Source organism: Etheostoma cragini, chromosome 8, assembly GCF_013103735.1.
Source record: "Etheostoma cragini isolate CJK2018 chromosome 8, CSU_Ecrag_1.0, whole genome shotgun sequence".
Lineage (NCBI taxonomy): Eukaryota > Metazoa > Chordata > Actinopteri > Perciformes > Percidae > Etheostoma > Etheostoma cragini.
This window is the reverse complement of record NC_048414.1, coordinates 3,264,323-3,283,028: the sequence shown is the minus strand read 5'-3', so window position 1 is coordinate 3,283,028 and position 18,706 is coordinate 3,264,323. Positions and strand designations below refer to the sequence as shown.

General features: G+C 43.7%; 1 protein-coding gene across 1 annotated transcript; it reads right to left on the bottom strand.

Annotated features, from left to right (window-relative positions):
• Positions 1-11,441: 11,441 nt before the first annotated feature.
• dusp6 (dual specificity phosphatase 6) lies at positions 11,442-16,382 on the bottom strand. The gene is made up of 3 exons (XM_034879213.1): positions 15,418-16,382; positions 14,601-15,029; positions 11,442-13,158 (listed from the first exon to the last, which is right to left on the bottom strand). Exons 1-3 carry the CDS (start codon positions 15,818-15,820, stop codon positions 12,845-12,847), a joined length of 1,146 nt encoding a protein of 381 aa, XP_034735104.1. The 5' UTR covers positions 15,821-16,382; the 3' UTR covers positions 11,442-12,844.
• Positions 16,383-18,706: the final 2,324 nt, after the last annotated feature.

Here is an 18,706-nt window from a genome sequence, read left to right as displayed (position 1 = left end):
TGTCTCAAGGTTCATGAAAGAGCCAAAGATAGTGTTCTGAGGAGAGGTTTCATAAGTCTGACTCACAAGGAATACAAAGAAAACAAGTTTTCGGCAATGGCCTATTCAAGAATTCAAGTTTGAATTCACTCTTTGACAGGAAGATATAAAAAACACATTATAAAATACATTTTTAGAATTTAAAAGGCTGAAAAAAGATCATGTTGAGATCTATTTCTCAGCTAAAATGCCATCTCTGTTTAACAACAATTCTACCAATGTTATAATAAAACTTCACCACATGGGGCACCACAAATATTTTGTTGGTGAGAGACATTTGCAAACTCCTTACAGCTAAATCTATGTTATGGACATCTGTCATGTCACATCTTAGCCATTGAAAGTGGCTCATAATTAATTAATAAAAGGTCATATTTCTGTACTTCTCTGATTTCTGTAAAAAAACACTCTGGGTTGTTTGCATTTCTTCCAAACCAATCACAATCGGGTCCTTTGGAGCATTGCAGGGTGTATGTGAGATTTTCAAAACATGTTAAGTAAAAGAAATATCAATCATGCATAATTCCTGAAATATGTAATTATACAACAGTATAATATTATTAGTATTTAGTGATGAATCTGTATTTTGGATTGAACACTTTTCAATTCTACCTTTTAAATGTAGAGTGTTGTTTTTCAGTTGCAAGGTTGTAAGGTTTGCACTGACACTGATGGAACAGCGAGGCATTTTAACCTTTAATATAGCCTTTGTTCTATGGAAATGTTTTTAACTGGTCAGGGGTATCTTGGCTGAAAAAACATATCAAGGGGGTACATTTAAAAAAAAACTTTAACTAATGAAAAAGACAAGCATCATTTCAACTAGAGGTGAAGGGATTTTTAAAACGGCATCAAACAGATACATGGGCGTAAATCTCATCAAACAGTTTCGGGGGGGACAATAAACATAACATTTCTGAAGAGCAATTTTTGACGGGAACACAAATGATACAGACTATGTAACACTATGTACAAAGAGTAAAGCCTTAATACTACCATTAGTGTAGCATGGAGATATGTCCTGTGAATGAAATTGTAGTGAATTTGCTGATGGTCTGGATTGCGAGATACTGGGATGTTAGACCATACATCCTGCCAGTCAAGATCATTGCTCAGGTCTGGACCATCGCGTTCCCAGACCTTCTCAACAGCCTGGATATGATAAAACAGGTTCTTGGCTACATGATGAATAATTTCTGGACAGGATTGATGTGCAACAAACTCTGCCAGAGGACACCGCATGCCTTGAGTAAGGATCTTAATTGAAGGTAAAAGAAAAATGAGGAACTTGGTAGACTGAATGCGTTTGGTGCATTAGAGCAGAATAGTATGGTATTGCTCCTAATGAAACCTTTTATCACATCCCACAATATCCTGGGGTCTTCTACAGAGCCAACATTAATCTCTTCAAATATTTGAAACTGTGCAAGAAACTGAGTGATATAGGATTCAATTTTCAGCAAAGAAGTATTGAAACGCCATCTAACCGCACGTTGAGACAAAGAGCCAAGTGGGGTTGCACACAGGACCACTTCATGGTCAAAAAATGCCATTGGGACTAACACCGCTTTATCTATTGAATGAAATAATTGAGGGGATGCAAAAATAAAATCTATTCTGGAAAAAGATGTATGTGTACATTGAATGATCCTTACAGGTGGGATTAACTGCACGCCAAATATCCATAAGGCTGCTAGACCGTGATTTCAGAGCATTTTTGGCCTGATCTGATTCTTGATTATGTTTTGTCTTCATCACATCTACGTGTGCCTGTTGGGCTGTTAAAACCATAAAAACATCATCTCAACTTGACAGACTTTAGGTTTTCTTGGTTTAAATGGGACTTTTGTTGCAGATGAAAAAAGCTTGTGATACCCAGAACTAGAACCAACAATTTTCCAATCAAACACATGTTACATCCAAGCTGGTTCTACCCGGATCCCTATAAAGGCTAAAAGCCTAATATGGTACAAACCATGAAAATCTGATGTTTTCCCCCCTTTGTTTTGCCTGTATCTGGGACAGCTCACAGTAGCACGTGCAGAACTGCCAGCTATATCAGCACCCTGCAAATCCTCAGATCTGCACATGCATTTTGTGGGAGATGGGTGACTGATGAGGGGCTGCAGGGGCAGGAAGGTGGGTGTTTCAAAGACATGCAAGCATATCCACCAACTTATATAGCAGCAATTCAAGCAATAGGAATGGTCTTGCACACAGCATTCTGGGATGGAAGAAAAACGTGCCTGGTTTATTGGCATTTCTTTAAATCAATCACAATTGTCATGGGCTGTTCTAATTGCCGAGTGGAGCCACGTTTGCACATGCTTTTCTAAATAAAAGATGGATGTATTTAGACAACCAACGATGTCATCATTCTGTTGTGCTAGTAGCTAGCAACAAGCTAGCGCTAGCTGTTAAGGTTAACATGGGCAGGCGACATGGGCGGGCGCAGTCCCGCGGGTCTGCTCGCGTTCATTGTGCACGTTCATTATCAACATGCCTAGTTTCATAAGTTGGATTCAGCTACTAGTGAATTTCAAATTTTAAAAACGTGACATTTCATACAAGGACCCATTGAGTGTTTGGGCTAGTAAGTTGATGTACCCCAAAAACAATTATCCTCTGAAATATAGAAGTTTCTTTTGCAATGCAAAGTCTATGTGAAAGTCTTTCTGGGCCATTGGGTGCACTTCCACCCTTATCAGCTAAGCCCATGGTGGCTTAAAGACATGGCGCTCTTCCCGGCCGCCATGCTAGGAAGGGTCAAACTTTTTTGTCAATGGTTTAAAGCTCGTCAAGATGTGGTATAATCAAAAATTACAAATGGCCAAGACAGGGAACTCAATAAGGAAGGATGACTGCACAGGCCCCAGTGTGTCATGCACTGGGGAAGTGGTCAGGGACAGGGAAAGAGATTGGGTTGTAGAAAGGACCAGACCTTCTCAGGTTTCAATGTGCTACCAAAGAGGCTTTGTTTCAAAAACATGTTGCGTTGCACCTTTACTTAGTGAAAACGGTTTATTAATTCAAAAAGGCAAAGATTAGTTTATGTCAGAGTGAACTTATAGATCATGTTAAAGGGTAAATGCGCCAAAATGTCAGACTGTTCTATTTATGGCAAACTTTGTCTAGGTAGGAGGGTGATGACAGTGGGAAATAACACACTATCTTGCTGTGCAAAGTGTGTGGGCTAAATGGCTGTAATAGAGAACACTGTATTGTACTGCACACACACACACACACACACACACACACACACACACACACACACACACACACACACACATATACACATCCACACACACACACACACAAACACACATATACACATCCACACACACACACACACACACACACACACACACACACACGGGGAGAGCACAACACAGAGTCCCACAACAAAACTCTCTATTCTGGCTTTCCCCCCTACTCCAGACATTCCTTCCCAGCATTCCAGAGGGTGTGGGTGGGGTCAGAGGTCCAAACGACACAAGTGATGATTTAAACAGCAGGGAAGCATGTTTAAAAAAAAAACCTACATGAATGTCTGTACTCTATCTATACTTATGAGGACCTAATAATAATTGCATTCCCTACAGCCCTTGACCCTTACCGGAATCTATCTCTCAAACTGCCCTTTGAGGATGAGGACAAAATGTCCTAAAGGTTGACCCTCAAACTGGTCCTGACAAAGATAATACAAGAACACACACAGACAATGAGGGTGGTGTCTGCTACAAAGCAGATACGGGAAATACAGATAAGTCTGGGGATATCACTTCCAGCTATAAAGCCCCCAGAAATGCAATGTGTGTGTGAGTTTTTTTTTTTTTAAATGTGCTTTGCGTCCAATTGAACTTTGGAAAATTTAAGACATTTCAAGAGCTCAGTTTACCGTTAGAGGTGAAGTGGGACATATAGGAGAGGAGGACATCAGCTGTCAATTATGAGAGTGTTTGGCTGTAGAAGGAGGTTTGTTCATGTGGGAGGTTTGGGAGTAAAGGAGAGGTGATGAAAGCTGAGTGTGACAGCAGTGCTGTCTGAAAGGCCACGATGCAGCAACAGGCTCGACTTGCTGACGCTGTGAGAAGAAGTGCAAATTTACAGAGTAAATCGACCATAGAGAGCCTAAGTGTCTGCCGCTATCTCATGATTGACCTGTGGACCTCCATCTGGTGTTGGCAGTGATTAAACAGACACAAAGCTCCACTGAGCAAACAGACAATTTTGTTTAACAAATGTATGATTTGACTCATTAAAATTGTAGTTTTAGTGTAAGAACTGGCAAGAAACTAGACCCAAAAAATGCTGGCGCAGGACATGGCATGCAGGCTGATAAGGAAATTTAGGAAAACAAATCAGATTGCAGGAAATAACAAGCTGACAGCATTTCATGCAAAAGTTGGCAACAGGTAAACAGGTTTCAATCATGAAACATCTGTTGAAGCAGCATTATGTAACTTACCTTAAAAAAACAACTTCAAAAGCCTTTTGATGCTGCACAGACTGAAGGACTGAAGAATGGTGCTTCTTTTATTCCCACTCTGCTCTCTGAATGCTTTATGGCAATAAAGTGTGATTTATGCTCTACGCCGTGGCTACGTAAGTGGCGACACGGACCCTACGCTGTAGCCTGACGTGCACCTCTCGGAAAATGTAACTACACGTCGCGGTGACTCACGTTACTCGGCCGTGGACGTTGCTCCATAAACAACATCCACTCCAGGAGAGGGTTAACTTTTTCTGCTAAACATTTCCCACGGAGGTCAGAAAGAACAGAGGAGACTTTGTTTCTCTCACTATAATTCTAGAGTCGCTACTCGCTCCAAAGCTAATCGCCCTCACTCTCTCACTCACTCTACCACATACTCCCCTTACACACTTTCACAATTCACACATGCCGGACCTGTTATTCTCTTAAAGAGATCGACGAACACACCAACCCACAAGAATAAATTTCAAGCCACTTACATAGGCTACGCTGAAATCTCTGCATTGAGCCACCGTAGGACCACGAATCACGCTTCAATCACACATCACCAGCTAGCTGTCAGAAGAAGCTAGCTCGGTATTCTCAGTACGGACAGCGTCCATCGTTTTTTTTAACCTGCTTTAGATGAAATCACGCCCTCAATCTATGTCAAGTCATTGTTCAGGAGAATTCACAGCGACCGAGTGGGTGTGTTGATGACATTTCTATCATGAAACTTGAACGCGAAATCGGAAGAAAACAAACATTGGGGTTAGGGGGAAGGGTAGACACCGAGAAAAACGTCTAACTGGAGAGACAATGCGACTTGGGAACTTCTATTGGTAAGGGCTGACCCCAAAATCAAAATTGAAAGAACAGCAAGAGACTGTTGGTAATGATTAAATTACAAACTAGCTACATCGCTGAAAGGCAATCCTCGTCCTGTACTGCTTCCTGCACACTTTACCCGGGCGCCACCCCTTGATACAAAAGTATTTCCAGCGAGAATGCGTCTGGCATGGGCAATCTCCTGTCGTGTTCTACATGTGTGGAAAGGCAACTCCAGACAGTCACGCAGTCATACACTGATCCTCTCAGCTGTGAAAGAGGCTCTAATATGCTTTTTTAATGAGCAGACTGCCTGCTGCCCAATTAGAAGAACATGTAGAACTTGATACCACCGCAACCCCCCCACCCCCCCATGTCCTCGTCCCTCACTCGCACACAAACACAGAAGCACAGACACCTTAACACACGATTCCAACTGCAGCAAATCTCACTCATGAAAACACAAAGTTAACACCCCAAAAAATTGGCATGTTTGTTGGAGGAGGTGGTTTCACACGGATGCACACACACACACACACACACACACACACACACACACACACACACACACAAATACACACACACACAAACACACACACACACACACACACACACACTGTATGTGTGCAAATCTGCCGCCGACAGGAAGTGTTTTTCGGAATGTTTTTTTTTTGTGAGTTGGTCCATCTGTTGCTTCCGACAAGGTTTTAGTCACAGCCGGTTCCCTGAGCGGGATTAATAATCTGGTTAGGGAGAGAGTGTGTGTGTGTGTGTGTGGGTGTGTGTGTGTGGGTGTGTGTGTGTGTGTGTGTGTTTTTGTGTGTGTCTGCGAGTATGTGAGAGAGAAGGGGAGAGATGGAGAGTGTGATGGTGTAAGTGAAGATATTGTGAGGCCTGGCAGTGAAAATGATAGCATTGCTGGCATGCAAGAGGGAGTGTGTGCATGTGTTTGTGTGTGAGATAGTGTTTGCGCCCTTTTATGTCTGTGTTTTGAGAGTGAGCTTGTAGGCAGTGTGCGTGTGTGTCTGTGTGTGTGTGTCTGCCTTTGCAATTTTGGAACTTGTAACACGATCTGCGAGGGCAACAGGAAATTGCTGGAGTGGATGAGGGGGAAGCAATGTGACATGAGACAGGTGGGTGGGGGGTGCTGGGCGAGCGGATGGAGGGATGGATGGAGGAGGGATAGATGGAGGGGGTGGAGGCTGCTGTCAACACGCTGTCGCTTGAGGGTAAGAGGGACAGGAACCGTTAGCAGAGGATTAGCAGGCGCGCCAGGTTTAGCCCTGCGCCCTCTTGCCTTTATTTTCAGGGCCAAACAGCCAGTGGGAACTGGGACAGCCGCGCTGCCCCCTGAGCCCACCGCTGGATGCTAGGCCCACACTCGATCAGAAAACGGACGTGGCACTACAGGATGTTACTTTGCAACACGTGTTAGGAGAAATAAGCATGGGTTTTGATCCGTGGTGGAATGTAAGTACATTCACGCAAGTACTGTACGTAAGCACAAACTGGAGGTACAAATTAAGTTGAAATTGAGTTTTTCTTTTCATGCCACTTTCTACTTGTACTCCACTACATTTAAAAAATAAACATCGTACTTTTTGCTACAGTACATTAATCTTTCATTTTAAGTTATTAGTTACTATACAAATTATTATTGTACACAAAGCACAATGATCATAAAATAACCCTTTTTATTATAAATTAAACTACCAATGAGCTAACAATATAATTAAACACAGAGAGTTTTTAATCATTTCCAGTTTTCTAAAATGAGAGCATTGAGTACTTTTACTTTGAACACTTTAAGTACATTTCCATGATGAGATTTTTACTTGAGTAACATTTCCAATGCAGACATTTTACTTGCTAGCGTGGTATTACTGTAGTACTTTTACTTATAAGTAAAGGATCTGAACACCACTGGTTTCAATGCTCTGTAGCACATTTACTGAAGTATTTGGGTTCTTTGATCAGTGCCAGCAGGAAGCAACAACCAACAATTACTTCTCCCGGTGCTGTTCAGACTTTTAAAAGTTACTTTTTGGCCCATGCTATGGTTTGGAAACAGAACTCCCCATGCGCTGACAACTTAGCGTTATTAGCAAACATCTGGAGTGGTTCTGCTACATGGGCTAATTCTCCAGCAAAACTAGCACAAAAACTGTTATTATTCCAATGTTCAGCATTGTAATGTCTAGATCTCACTTGTAATTGGTTGTTTTAATGAACTCTGCTGTGGAAAACAATGTGTGCGTTCATATACAGCCTATATTTTCTCTTACCAGTCAAACTGTAATGAGTTGCTTTGCATGACCATTCTGTCTGCTATTTATTGTCTTAGCTTGGTCAGTCGGACAAGAAGAGCCAAATGGAACTGAAGTTCAGGGATCATGTCTTTCTTTGCATGCGGCCATCGGGGGGGAGGTACTTTCCTGTTCATCGGCCATAGTGTTAGCTATGCAGCTAGCCACATTTGTGACATTTAGCTAAAAGTGCAGCTCATTAATCTCCATAAACCAAGTTTTGGCATCTGATAAGCTTCTAAACTGGACACTTGTGTTTCATCTCCTATGCCTGTAGCAACCCACCAATGCAGACCTTTTACTTTTTTAATGTAGTTAAATGCTAATTTCAGTCTGAACCCATGGACTCTTATCTCTTCACTACAGTACATTTAACTCTGGGCCCATCAGTAATCTGACAATATGTCCGCGTGCCGACCTGCCTGACAGCCTTCACCATGACCCAACCATATGTGTTTCAAGATCCCTGTATGGCCTGCCCTGTCATAGTCGCCGTGCCGATGGGATGAAGGTGCTGATGGGGTCTGCCAAACCCATCGACATGCCTGTCTAAAATTAGCGCCTGTAGTTTCCTGTGCCCTTTAATCCTCTGCTTTAAAACCACGAAAGGCCAAGCCACAGACAGGAAGAACAGCCATGAGAGCCCCCGAGGTGCTCAGCATGCCACGCATACCCTATCTGTCAATCCCAGTCCTGCCATGACATCACAGCGACCCATTCTAAGAATAGGAGCCAACCAGACTTGGCTATAGTTGGGTTTAGGCTTGATGGATAGTATACATCCGGATGGCTAAAAGAGACCTGCCCCTTCCCCTGCAGGATTACCTGCAGCCAGTTGGTCCACATCTGCCACCATCCTTGAGAAAGACATTGAATTTCAGACGGCACCACCGCTGCCTGAACACGTGTTGCTTTTGATTACATGCTCACCGGATATTCAATCTTAATCAATTTCATGTTTTGACTAGGTCCAATACCTTGTCAAATGTAAAAAAATAATAATTTAGTCTCATTGATCCCCAGTGGGGAAATTATTATTATTATTAATTATCATCAGTACAAGTAATTACAAGTAATCACTACACACAGGCCTGAAATACACACACACACACACACGCTCAGGACCAATTCATGCACAAATGGAGAGATGTCAGAGCGAGTGCCAGTGCTGGACAAGGGTGTGGTGCTTGCTCAAGAGCACCTGGCAGTGCCCAGGACGTGATGAAGTGGCATCTCTCCAGATACCAATCCACACTCCGTACTTTGGTCCATACGGGGACTCGAACCAGACACCCTCCAGTTCCCAACCCAACTCCCTTGGACTGAGCCATTGCCATCCAATACTATGAATCGCTATGAGTTTTCTTCAAACATTTCATGGTCCCCTGAGGATGACATTGGTACATTTTGTTAGTGGTACAGTGACTCGGTGTGTGGCACAAATAAAGAAACATTAAAACTTACATTTGATTCCCAGCCAAAGGCCTTTCAGCACAGAGTTTACATGTTTATCCAGTGTCCCCCTGAGCTTGGCTCCACAATTTACATTGATTGGAGACTGGATTAGATTAGTAGTGTAGGAATGTTTTTACTCATTTCCTGTACAGTACATCTGCAATAATCCTAATAAACTGCTGACTTTCCATTCAGTGCATCAAGCAGACTCCATGACCCTAAAAAAAAATGAATGAATGACGATGCCACTAAATATCAGACCCGAGAGAGATTTGTCTCCAGGAAATTTGGTGTGACTAGGTACAATCAGTACCTCTGTGTATGGCACAAATCGCATATATACTGTTCTGCATGCAGGAATATGGATTTCCACTGTCTGTTTAAATTATTTTGGGTAAAATGGCAAATGAAGAACTTCAAGATACATAAATACTTAATTTAATGAGTTAAGAACAAGCATTGCTCAAAACTGTTTGCTGGTACATTTGGATTGTAGGAGTCATGTTATTATTAAAATAATTACACAGGAAACGGAAATACTACCTGAACTGGAAAGTTGGCAAAAGGGAGAGCGCTGGTCTTATTTATAAACCATTCACGTCAGGACATGAGTGTGCAGATTTAGGACTTTGTTACAGAGCCAATGATTCACTCACTTTGTTCAGCTGCATGCTAGATAATATTTCAGTACAAACCCATGTCAGAGTCCGTTGTTCAGTTTATTATGTCCAATGATTGCTTATTTGTTACATATTAATGGCTTTGGCTTCAAGCTTCTTGAAAAGGTTGGCGTGACGGTGTGTGTGTATCCAAAAACCTGTTGATATCCAAGTCTTTAATAATGTTGTAAAGAATCTTATCGGGTCTGCAGCCTTGCACACTGTTGGCTGGTTGGTCAGTGTGCAGCAACCATAGCAACGCACACAGCAGATCCTTAAGCCTGCGGTTAAAAACTTAGATTGAGATACATTTATTTCAAATGTGTTGTTCTACATGTCCAAACAAAGCCTCTAAAACCCAAATAATACCAGAATATCTTACATGTTGTTCGGAAAATGCTGTATTCGGAAAGAAGGCCTTATTTGGATTATCCAATCGGAACATGCTGTTTACATGACCTGTATCAAATTCTGAATGTTGTCCTATGGGGAATAACACTTTACAATGAGGTACAAAAAATGTAGGTAGTTACTGAGGAATGACTGAAAAGGAATGTTTCTCATTCATTTAACAGTAGTTACTGTTGTGTTTACCAGTAACTAATCATTAGTGCTTGAATCAGTCAATCAGTAGCTAATCATTAGCTAACCTTTTGTTACTCATTTAACATGTTTGTGTACCTCATTGTAAAAGCTTTCCGGAATAATAGTGGAACCTTAGTCTTCCAGACTGCTGTTTGTGTTGACTCACACTCACTCTTAACTGCAGTTTGAGGACGTTACTCCATGACGTCATCCTAAGTCGCTCATCAGGATGGAGGAGAGCTGACTCGGCTAGCTGTTGAAATTACACCTAAGATCCACCTCCATCTCTACATCAGAGGGGCTACCAAGGCTAGTGTGGAGAAACTTAACACAGACTGCCCTTTCACCTTGTGAAGCTTAATGTGACAAATACATTGATTGATTGATTGACTGATGTGGCATGGAAGGGATTAGCAGATGAAAAGAGCTGCACAGGAGTCTGTCATTCAAAATCCCCTATCATCATCAGTTGACACCCAGCTGTCCATTAACTTTGATGTAAAGAGAGATCAATGCTACGCTTGACCCTTACCCCACACTCCAAATGATCAAAACACACACACACACACACACACTCTGCTGCTGGCGTTAATCAGTGTGTGGGAATGCTGGGGCAGAGCATGCGGGCCTCTGCTGAGCTGAGAAGCGAGTAGCTGCTTGATCCTCTTCCCGTGGGCCTCCAGGTCTCTGCAGGTACACGCCACTGTACTTGCTATCAAATAACACTCTTATCTAGGTACTTTCAGCTCCCTTTGATGGCTGAATACAGAGGCCACGCCTTCAGGGAGTGCCCGAGGGACTGTTTGTGTGAATCCAAAGGTACAGAGTTGTTATTTGCTAAGCATAATGTCGCAGGACAATTGCTGAAACTAAAGTGGAAATTTTAGCGAGATGTGTTCGAGTGCTGTAGTTAATGAATAGCGAGAGCTTCGTGAACAGTCTCGTGATTCACGGCGACTGTTTATGTTGTCGTGACTCGGCCTGCTGGTTAACACTCAACTGTGTTGCTTGCGAGGAGACACTTACATAAATGTGTCGCTGTGGAAACAGACAAAACACCAATAAGTATCAATGGAAAAACAGGCATGGAAAGTGTAAAGTGTAGACAAAATAGCAATTTATTAATAACTTATCATTTCTTTACATTCGTAAGAGAGGAAAGTGGAGGGGGTTGGCAGAGGGCACCAAGATGGCGTCCTCTGGAAAATGGCCTTTTCTGTAGAAGGGCAACATGACCCTCCAAAGCTCTGGATGCTGTTTCTCTCATCTTGACAAATACAAACTGCATTTCACAGAGTTCTCCCTGAAGAGGCGAGGTTTGGCAAAGCCTCCTAACTGTTTCCACGTGTCAGAGACTTTTACCCTTTGTGCACAGATCAGGATTACTCACATTAACCGCCAGAGATCCAGACAACACGTGTTCCTGTTTCGGACTCAAGCGTGTTTATAAATCTTTAATGTGGTGTCAAATTCAAACTGCTAGGAAAACACGGTTTAATTGACGTTTTGTTTGAAAACTTAAAGAGAAAATCTCTGGGATACTGTAAGAGTTGAGAAAACTAATGAACCTCTCTGAAGGTTAATGCGCATTAACAGCCTTCTGGGCGCCAAAGTAAGGCAAACGACCAAGGGGACTTTGATTTGTGAGAGGGAGGGTGCAAAAACAAGGCCCGTCGGCTGAATTCACACATAAAGCGATTATCAAATATATTACACATACACATTTTTGCACAATTCTTGGAAAGACTACTTGATTTTTGGCATAATCAACTTAAACATACTGATCAATATGCAGCTTGTTTGCTTACATAAAAGTAGAATATGAAACAAAGAGAATCTTCAGGAACCACTTGTGCCAAATAGGAATATACTAGAGCAAGGCTTTTACTGTATTGTCTTTTATATTAAGATATATATACACAATGTATAAATGTTTGTAAGGATTTCACGAATGCAAAATCGAGTCCAGTATATAGGGTGCCATCTAAAGCTGGGGTGCTTCAACCCCTCACAGGCAAGTCTTCACAGAAGACAAAGAAGACGTCTGGGGGGAACCAGTGCTAGAAAAAGAAAAGGAGTTCATTTTTAGATCTGTCCAGTATGAACAACCATGTCTCTTTGGCACACCCGGCCAGGAGCTTTGATGCATAGCGTACAGCTGTCCAACAAATCACTTTAAGTTTCCTCAGACACAATGACAGAAGGAGTTATAAGACCTCAGGAGTCCGACAGGGATACAAGATTGAAATAAAGAGTCTGCACTCTTTAAATGACTCTCTTCCTGTCTCTCCTCATTTAGTCAGCAGCAGCTGCGTCTTGGAGAGACAGCTTTGGCTCTCCGGTAACGACGCTCGGCAACGGTCGCCTCAAACCAGCCGTACCAATAAGATCAAGAGCCAAGTCCCATGGCAGACTGCGGAAAAAAGACAAACACTTTTGCAGCTTTTTTAAGAGGAGGCCCACGAAACCTCCAGCGAGGAGAGTTGTGACGGCGGGCCTCACGTGGACTCCAGGGCGTCCAGCTGGAAGACGTTGTGGTTGGTCGGCGTGGTGAAGTACAGCTGCTGGGTCGGCGGCGCTATGCGGTTGTCGCACGGGCGCTTCAGGCCCAAGGTGCGCTCAAAGTCCAGGAGCTGGCCCATGAAGTTGAAGTTGGGTGAGATGTTGGACTTTTTCATCTTGACGATGTCGTAGGCGTCGTTCATGGACAGGTTGAGCTTCTGCATCAGGTAGGCCACCGTAACCGTCACCGAGCGACTGATGCCGGCCAGGCAGTGGACCAGGACGCCGCACTCCTGGCTTCGGGCTTCATCTGGTAGAAAGAGGAAAGGGTGGGAACGTTACAGACCTCTTCAAGAAGTACACAACCGATTAAAAAAACTAAAATAAAAATAAACAGATTTACTGTATGTCTGCTAGTTTTGAGACAAATCAATCAAATGTTTGGTCAATAAAATGTCAGAAAAGTTCATGATGGCATCTTTATTTTGTTTTCTTTGCCTCTCAAAAAAAAAAAGTACTCATTAAGGGACATTATTGGGACATTTTAGACTCGCTCGTCCTTCTGAAAGTGACGAAAAGTGCAGCCGGAACAAACTTGTGCTAAACATCTGGGACCTTTAACTGTGTTGGACGTTGGAGCGCGTCCCGGGAGGCCGAGCAGCGGAAGCTATCATCCTGGCTATCTCCCAGCCGTGTCAGTCAACAAACAGGGGCTGCGACAGTAGCCCTCATAAACAGAGCCGACATTCTTTCAGTTTTGGCCTAGAGGAGCCGGTTGGGAAATTGACTATTACGGCCTATTAAATCATTCTTCCGCTCGCCAGGGCTACTCCGACAATGGTGCCATTTGGGCGTGTAAACGTAGGAGTCATGAGGGCACCCTGTCAAGGCGAACAGGATGTCAACAGGGACTGTAAATGGCTCCTTTTGTAATGTGGAGGGAGGAAGGATGGGGGAAGGGGGGGACAATGCCATGTCCTACATTACTTTCAATGCCACTTCCTTCCTGTTGCGCTCAAATTACCGCCCTCCTCTTGTTCACTCTCCCCATTGTGCTGTTTCAACGTTGCCCTTTGTGCTGCAATTACACAAGCCCCAGGACAAGAGGTAGGGCCAGGATGTCTTCCATTGAAGTCAAATCATTTGTACACAGAGCATTTTAGCCTGTGCACCATTAGAAGCAGACTTGTATTCCTCTGCCTCAACACAATGGCCTTAATCTGCTCGCTCAGTGTGTCCCTGTTTGATTGACTGATAAGATCACAGCCAGGGACACCTCATCTAATCTCAACTGCACAATAACAAACCTAAGAACTTCCTGACAGCGATAAGACAATTATATCCAAATAATAAGAGTCTGCCCATGACTATCTGCTTTTGAACTTTCACTTTGTCTACATACATTCAAATCAAACAGATATAACCATCAAGTGAGGAATTAGATGATTAGTGGTGAAATGATTAGTCAAATAATCACCTGACAAGTTGGATCCTGTTTTTCTTTTTTTAATGTCATAACAAACTCGTATATTTGACTTTTGGTCAGCCCAATTCTCCACCATGTTCTGACATTTTAAAGATAAAATGACTCAAAAACAAAAGCCCACTGCATTTGAAATAATAATGAAAATAATCATTGTTTGCAGCCCACAAAGTAAATTTAAACAAGCCAGAGGCCTGAGGCTATTTGCAGCTAGAGCAGCTGCAGTGTGTGTGTGTGTTTTTTTTATATAACGCTGCAGGATTACTTACCAATGAAGCTGATGGCCTCGGGGAAGAACTGGGAGAGATTCTGGCTCCAGTGATCCGAGATGGGGATCTGCTTGTACTTAAACTCCCCTGCGTTCTCGAAGAGGTTGGGCAGGTTGGGAGTCACGTTGAGGATGTACTTGATGCCGTACTCCTCCAACACGTCCAGGTTGGTGGAGTCCTTGGCGCAGCCCAGGTACAGGTGCGGCAGGATCTCCACCGGGAAGCAGGGCTGCGGGTTGGACAGCGGGCTGCCGTCCGAGTCTGTGGCGCTGCACGGGTCAATGTCGGACTCGATGTCCGACGAGTCGGAGCTGATGCGCAGCCCGCCGAGGCCCAGCACCTGGGCGGTGGGGGAGCCGGTGTTGGAGGAACCGTCCAGGTTGGTTTCGCACAGAGCTGGATACTCGGCCTGGAATTTACTGAAGCCTCCTGGGAAAAATGGAAAAGAGATGCAATTAGTACAAAGCCGCTGTGTGAGCACAGCAATGTCACACTGCAAAATATTCTCTAAGCATTTTAGAGACATTTAGCTGCACCTTTCCCTAGAATGTGTGCAAAAACGGTTGGCTTTGACTGCAGTTTCACATAATCCTGTTTTAATTAAGGCTCAAGTAAGCTATAATAAATTACACATTCGTTTTTTTTTTTAATTAGACTAAGGCTATTACGTGAAAGCTGTAACGTTAAATAAGTGAAACTCAGATTATTAAGATTTCACGTTAAGCGTCTGTTTCCGTCTTTGCGCCAAACTAATCTGCGGCTATGAATGAACACCAGCAGCCGGAGGGGATCTAAAATGTGAATGAACCGCACTCACCCTCCAGATAATAGGCCTTGTAGCCTTCGTCCTTCATCCTCCTCAGCAGTAAACCTAACACCGAGCCCCCGTCCACGTTCTCGTTCCACTCCCGGCTGTACTCGTCGTACAGCACGATGGTGTCCGTCTTGCACCGGCGCACGAACTTCTCCCGGTCCTCCCCGTCGGAGAGCAGCGATCGCACGGGCAGGTTGCCCTTCTTGAGCCTGCGGAGCATAAGGGACGGTATGGCCACGTTGATGGCCGCCTCGACGTGCGAAGACTCGTAGAGCTCCTGGGCCCGGCAGTCCATCACAAGCAGGCCGTCCCTGCGCGTCTCCAGCTGCTCCCGGAGCCAGCCCACCGTCTTGCTGATCGCCATTACGGAGTCGAGCTGGATGACGGGCTTGAGCTTGTCGAGCATTTATAAGCAGGAGTAAAAAGGACTCGAAGAAGCGAGAGTTCCTGGCTGCGGTGGGAAGGAAGCAACCAAAACACACACGCAATCTGGGATTTATTTTACAGTCCGCTGCTTGGAGGGCCCACCGCAATGATGTAACAAAAAATCACTCCGAACGTCCTTCAAAGCGTTTTAAGACGAACCCGGTCAATAAAACACGGGTCTACTTCACTGATTTCCCGACGCCTTCACTGACGGTCATTCATGCATCCGCCGGAGAGCCCGTGTTATTTATCAATGAGCCGCACTTGCCCTGCGACGCAACTGACGCTTTTCTCTGCTCTTATATAGCCTCTAACTCCACGGATCCAAGTGCAACTTCCACCTCTGTCTTCCCTTTTTGGAGATGCGGAATAGAAAGGTGGGGTGGTTGGTCTCTCTGGATGTGAACCATGCGGGTTTTGCGCGTCTGTCTGTGCCTGCGGATGCCGCGTGATCCCTCTCTGTCTGTCTCCGATGTGAATCGAAGCTCTGCAGTCTCTCAATGCTCTCTCTGCGGCGCCAGGCTGGTGAATGGCTACAAACAGGAGGCGTTTCATTGGATACATTATGTCGGCCGGCCAATCAGAGGAGCCCCGGCGGCGGTCGCCTTGGAGACGGAGGCCGGATGAAGCGGCCCGTGTTGATGAATTGTTAATGAGTTTGTCATTCACAAAACGGAGAGGAATTTCCGCTCCGGATCAAGTGAGTGCAAACAAATAGAAGAACTGCAGGGAGAAGAAAGGAAGAGAGGGAGGGAGGGAGGGAGGGAGAAAGTGGCCTTTACTGAGGCTGAGAGGGGAAGGAGTATCACATAAGAGAGCTAGGTATTGGGCAATAATAGTCAGTCAGAAAAGGTTTTATTGTCACAGTAAGTAGGCTAAACTGATGTGGAAGTTGCCTTGGTGAAAGGTGCACACATAGACAAAAAATATATAAAACATATTAAATGAACAAATAGGCTACAGAAAATATAAACATAGAGTTACATACAAATAACTGCTGCATAAGAAAGAAAAAGAGGCTGGGATGTGCTTTACATTAGCCTATTAAGTTTGTCTAAACTTTCAGAAGTGGAGAACTTTTGTTAACCCTTAACAGTTCAAAGTGCCAGACATTTAAACTGGTGTTACAATGTTATAACACCAGATCATAGAATGCATTTAATACCAAATCTATAGCCTAGTATTTTTTAAACTTGTATTTGAGCAAAGTGAGGGCCTGGCCTTTTTAACTCCGCTGAACCTACACTTCCTCCCACAATTCTTCCTCACATCCGCATACTGGACTCCTAACAGATTCCAAACTGCTCTTAAAACCCACCATTGGAAAGTAGCTTCATCGTTTTAACTACAACAACTGCAGTTTATTTGATGCAAATCTAAACTGGCTGTGCTATGCTTTGTTGCTTATTCTATATTTTGTCGTTTGTTGTTTTGTCGCCTATTGTATGTGTACTACTGATGTAAGGTGAGTTTGAGTGCCATTAAATGAAATGTATTATTGTTATTGTTATTATTATTATTATTACATGTCTCATGCGCAGGTGCAATAAAAACATTTTTTCTTTGCCCAAGAATCCAAACTTAATGCAGGCTAACACTGAGTTTCACAAATGAAAATTAAAAAACAAATACCTTAGTGTGTATGCAGTAAAAACAATTCATGAAGGAAACCGATATCTGGAGACATTTAAAAATGGGCCTCTAGATGACATAACTCTAGACCTTTTGTCCTCCCCCTGTGGACGACCGCTGATGGAGAACCTTTACTCTCGCCTCCATCCTGCCAGGTCAGAGGTCAGCCAAACAACAACGGATGCCAGATCAGTGCCTTGCTCGACCTAACAAACTTGAACTTCAACCAGGATCTCAGGCCATCCTTAGGACATCCTTCCTGCATAGTGGACATTATATTTGCCCTTATTTGTAACCATAGGTTTATGTTGTTATGATATATTTATAGCTATGGTGCGTATTTTCTGTCTCACGCATGAGGATTTCTAAGTAATGACAACAAAACTGATGATACAAGCCTTCCGTGACGGCGCACGCCCCCCCCCCCCCCCCCCCCCCCCCCCCCCCCCCCCCCCCCCCCCCCCCCTCCGCTCCACACAGTTGCTATTAGCCAAGGAGGAGTCTTAAATAGCTTTGAAGCAACTTAGTTGTCAATGGCTTGACTGTTACGCTTTAAAGCTTGAATTTGGATGACATATTTCTTTAAACGGACCTACCACCGGAGGCTCCTTTAAGATTATTATTTTTTGGGGGACCTTTTAGGCCTTTATATTATTATTATTATTATCTAGGAAAGCTTTAGATGTAAAAGGGGAGAGAGAGAGGGGGAATGACACGCAGGTCAGAGTTGAACCTGCGGCAGCTGTGACAAGGACTGGGCCTTTGGACATGGGGCACACGCTCTACCAGATGAGCTATCCAGGCACGCCTGTGTTCATTAAACAGACCGACCACCAGAGACTCCTTTATTCACAAATTTCATTCTGAAATCATACACAGTACCAGACCAACGGTGAAAAAGAAAAACTTCATGCGCCAAATACCTTTTATAAGTCCACCAGTCTTGATAAGAATATTGTGGTAAAACACTAAATACCAGAATTGTGGTATCAAGACGCTAAATAGGTTTTATTTGGTGTGTTTCTGTGTAGCTTTTCAATTGAAAGCGTGTGAAATAAACACAGTTGAACAATACTGCTCGGGGACATTGTAAGTACACAAAAGCACAGGGGCTATTTTCGTCTGTGCAGCCTTCACTGAACTAAAGAGGCTCAGTTGTGTGGGTGGTGGTGTTTCATCCTCTCTTTCTCTCTCTCACAAACCAAAACCACTTTGATATCCCTGTAATAATGCA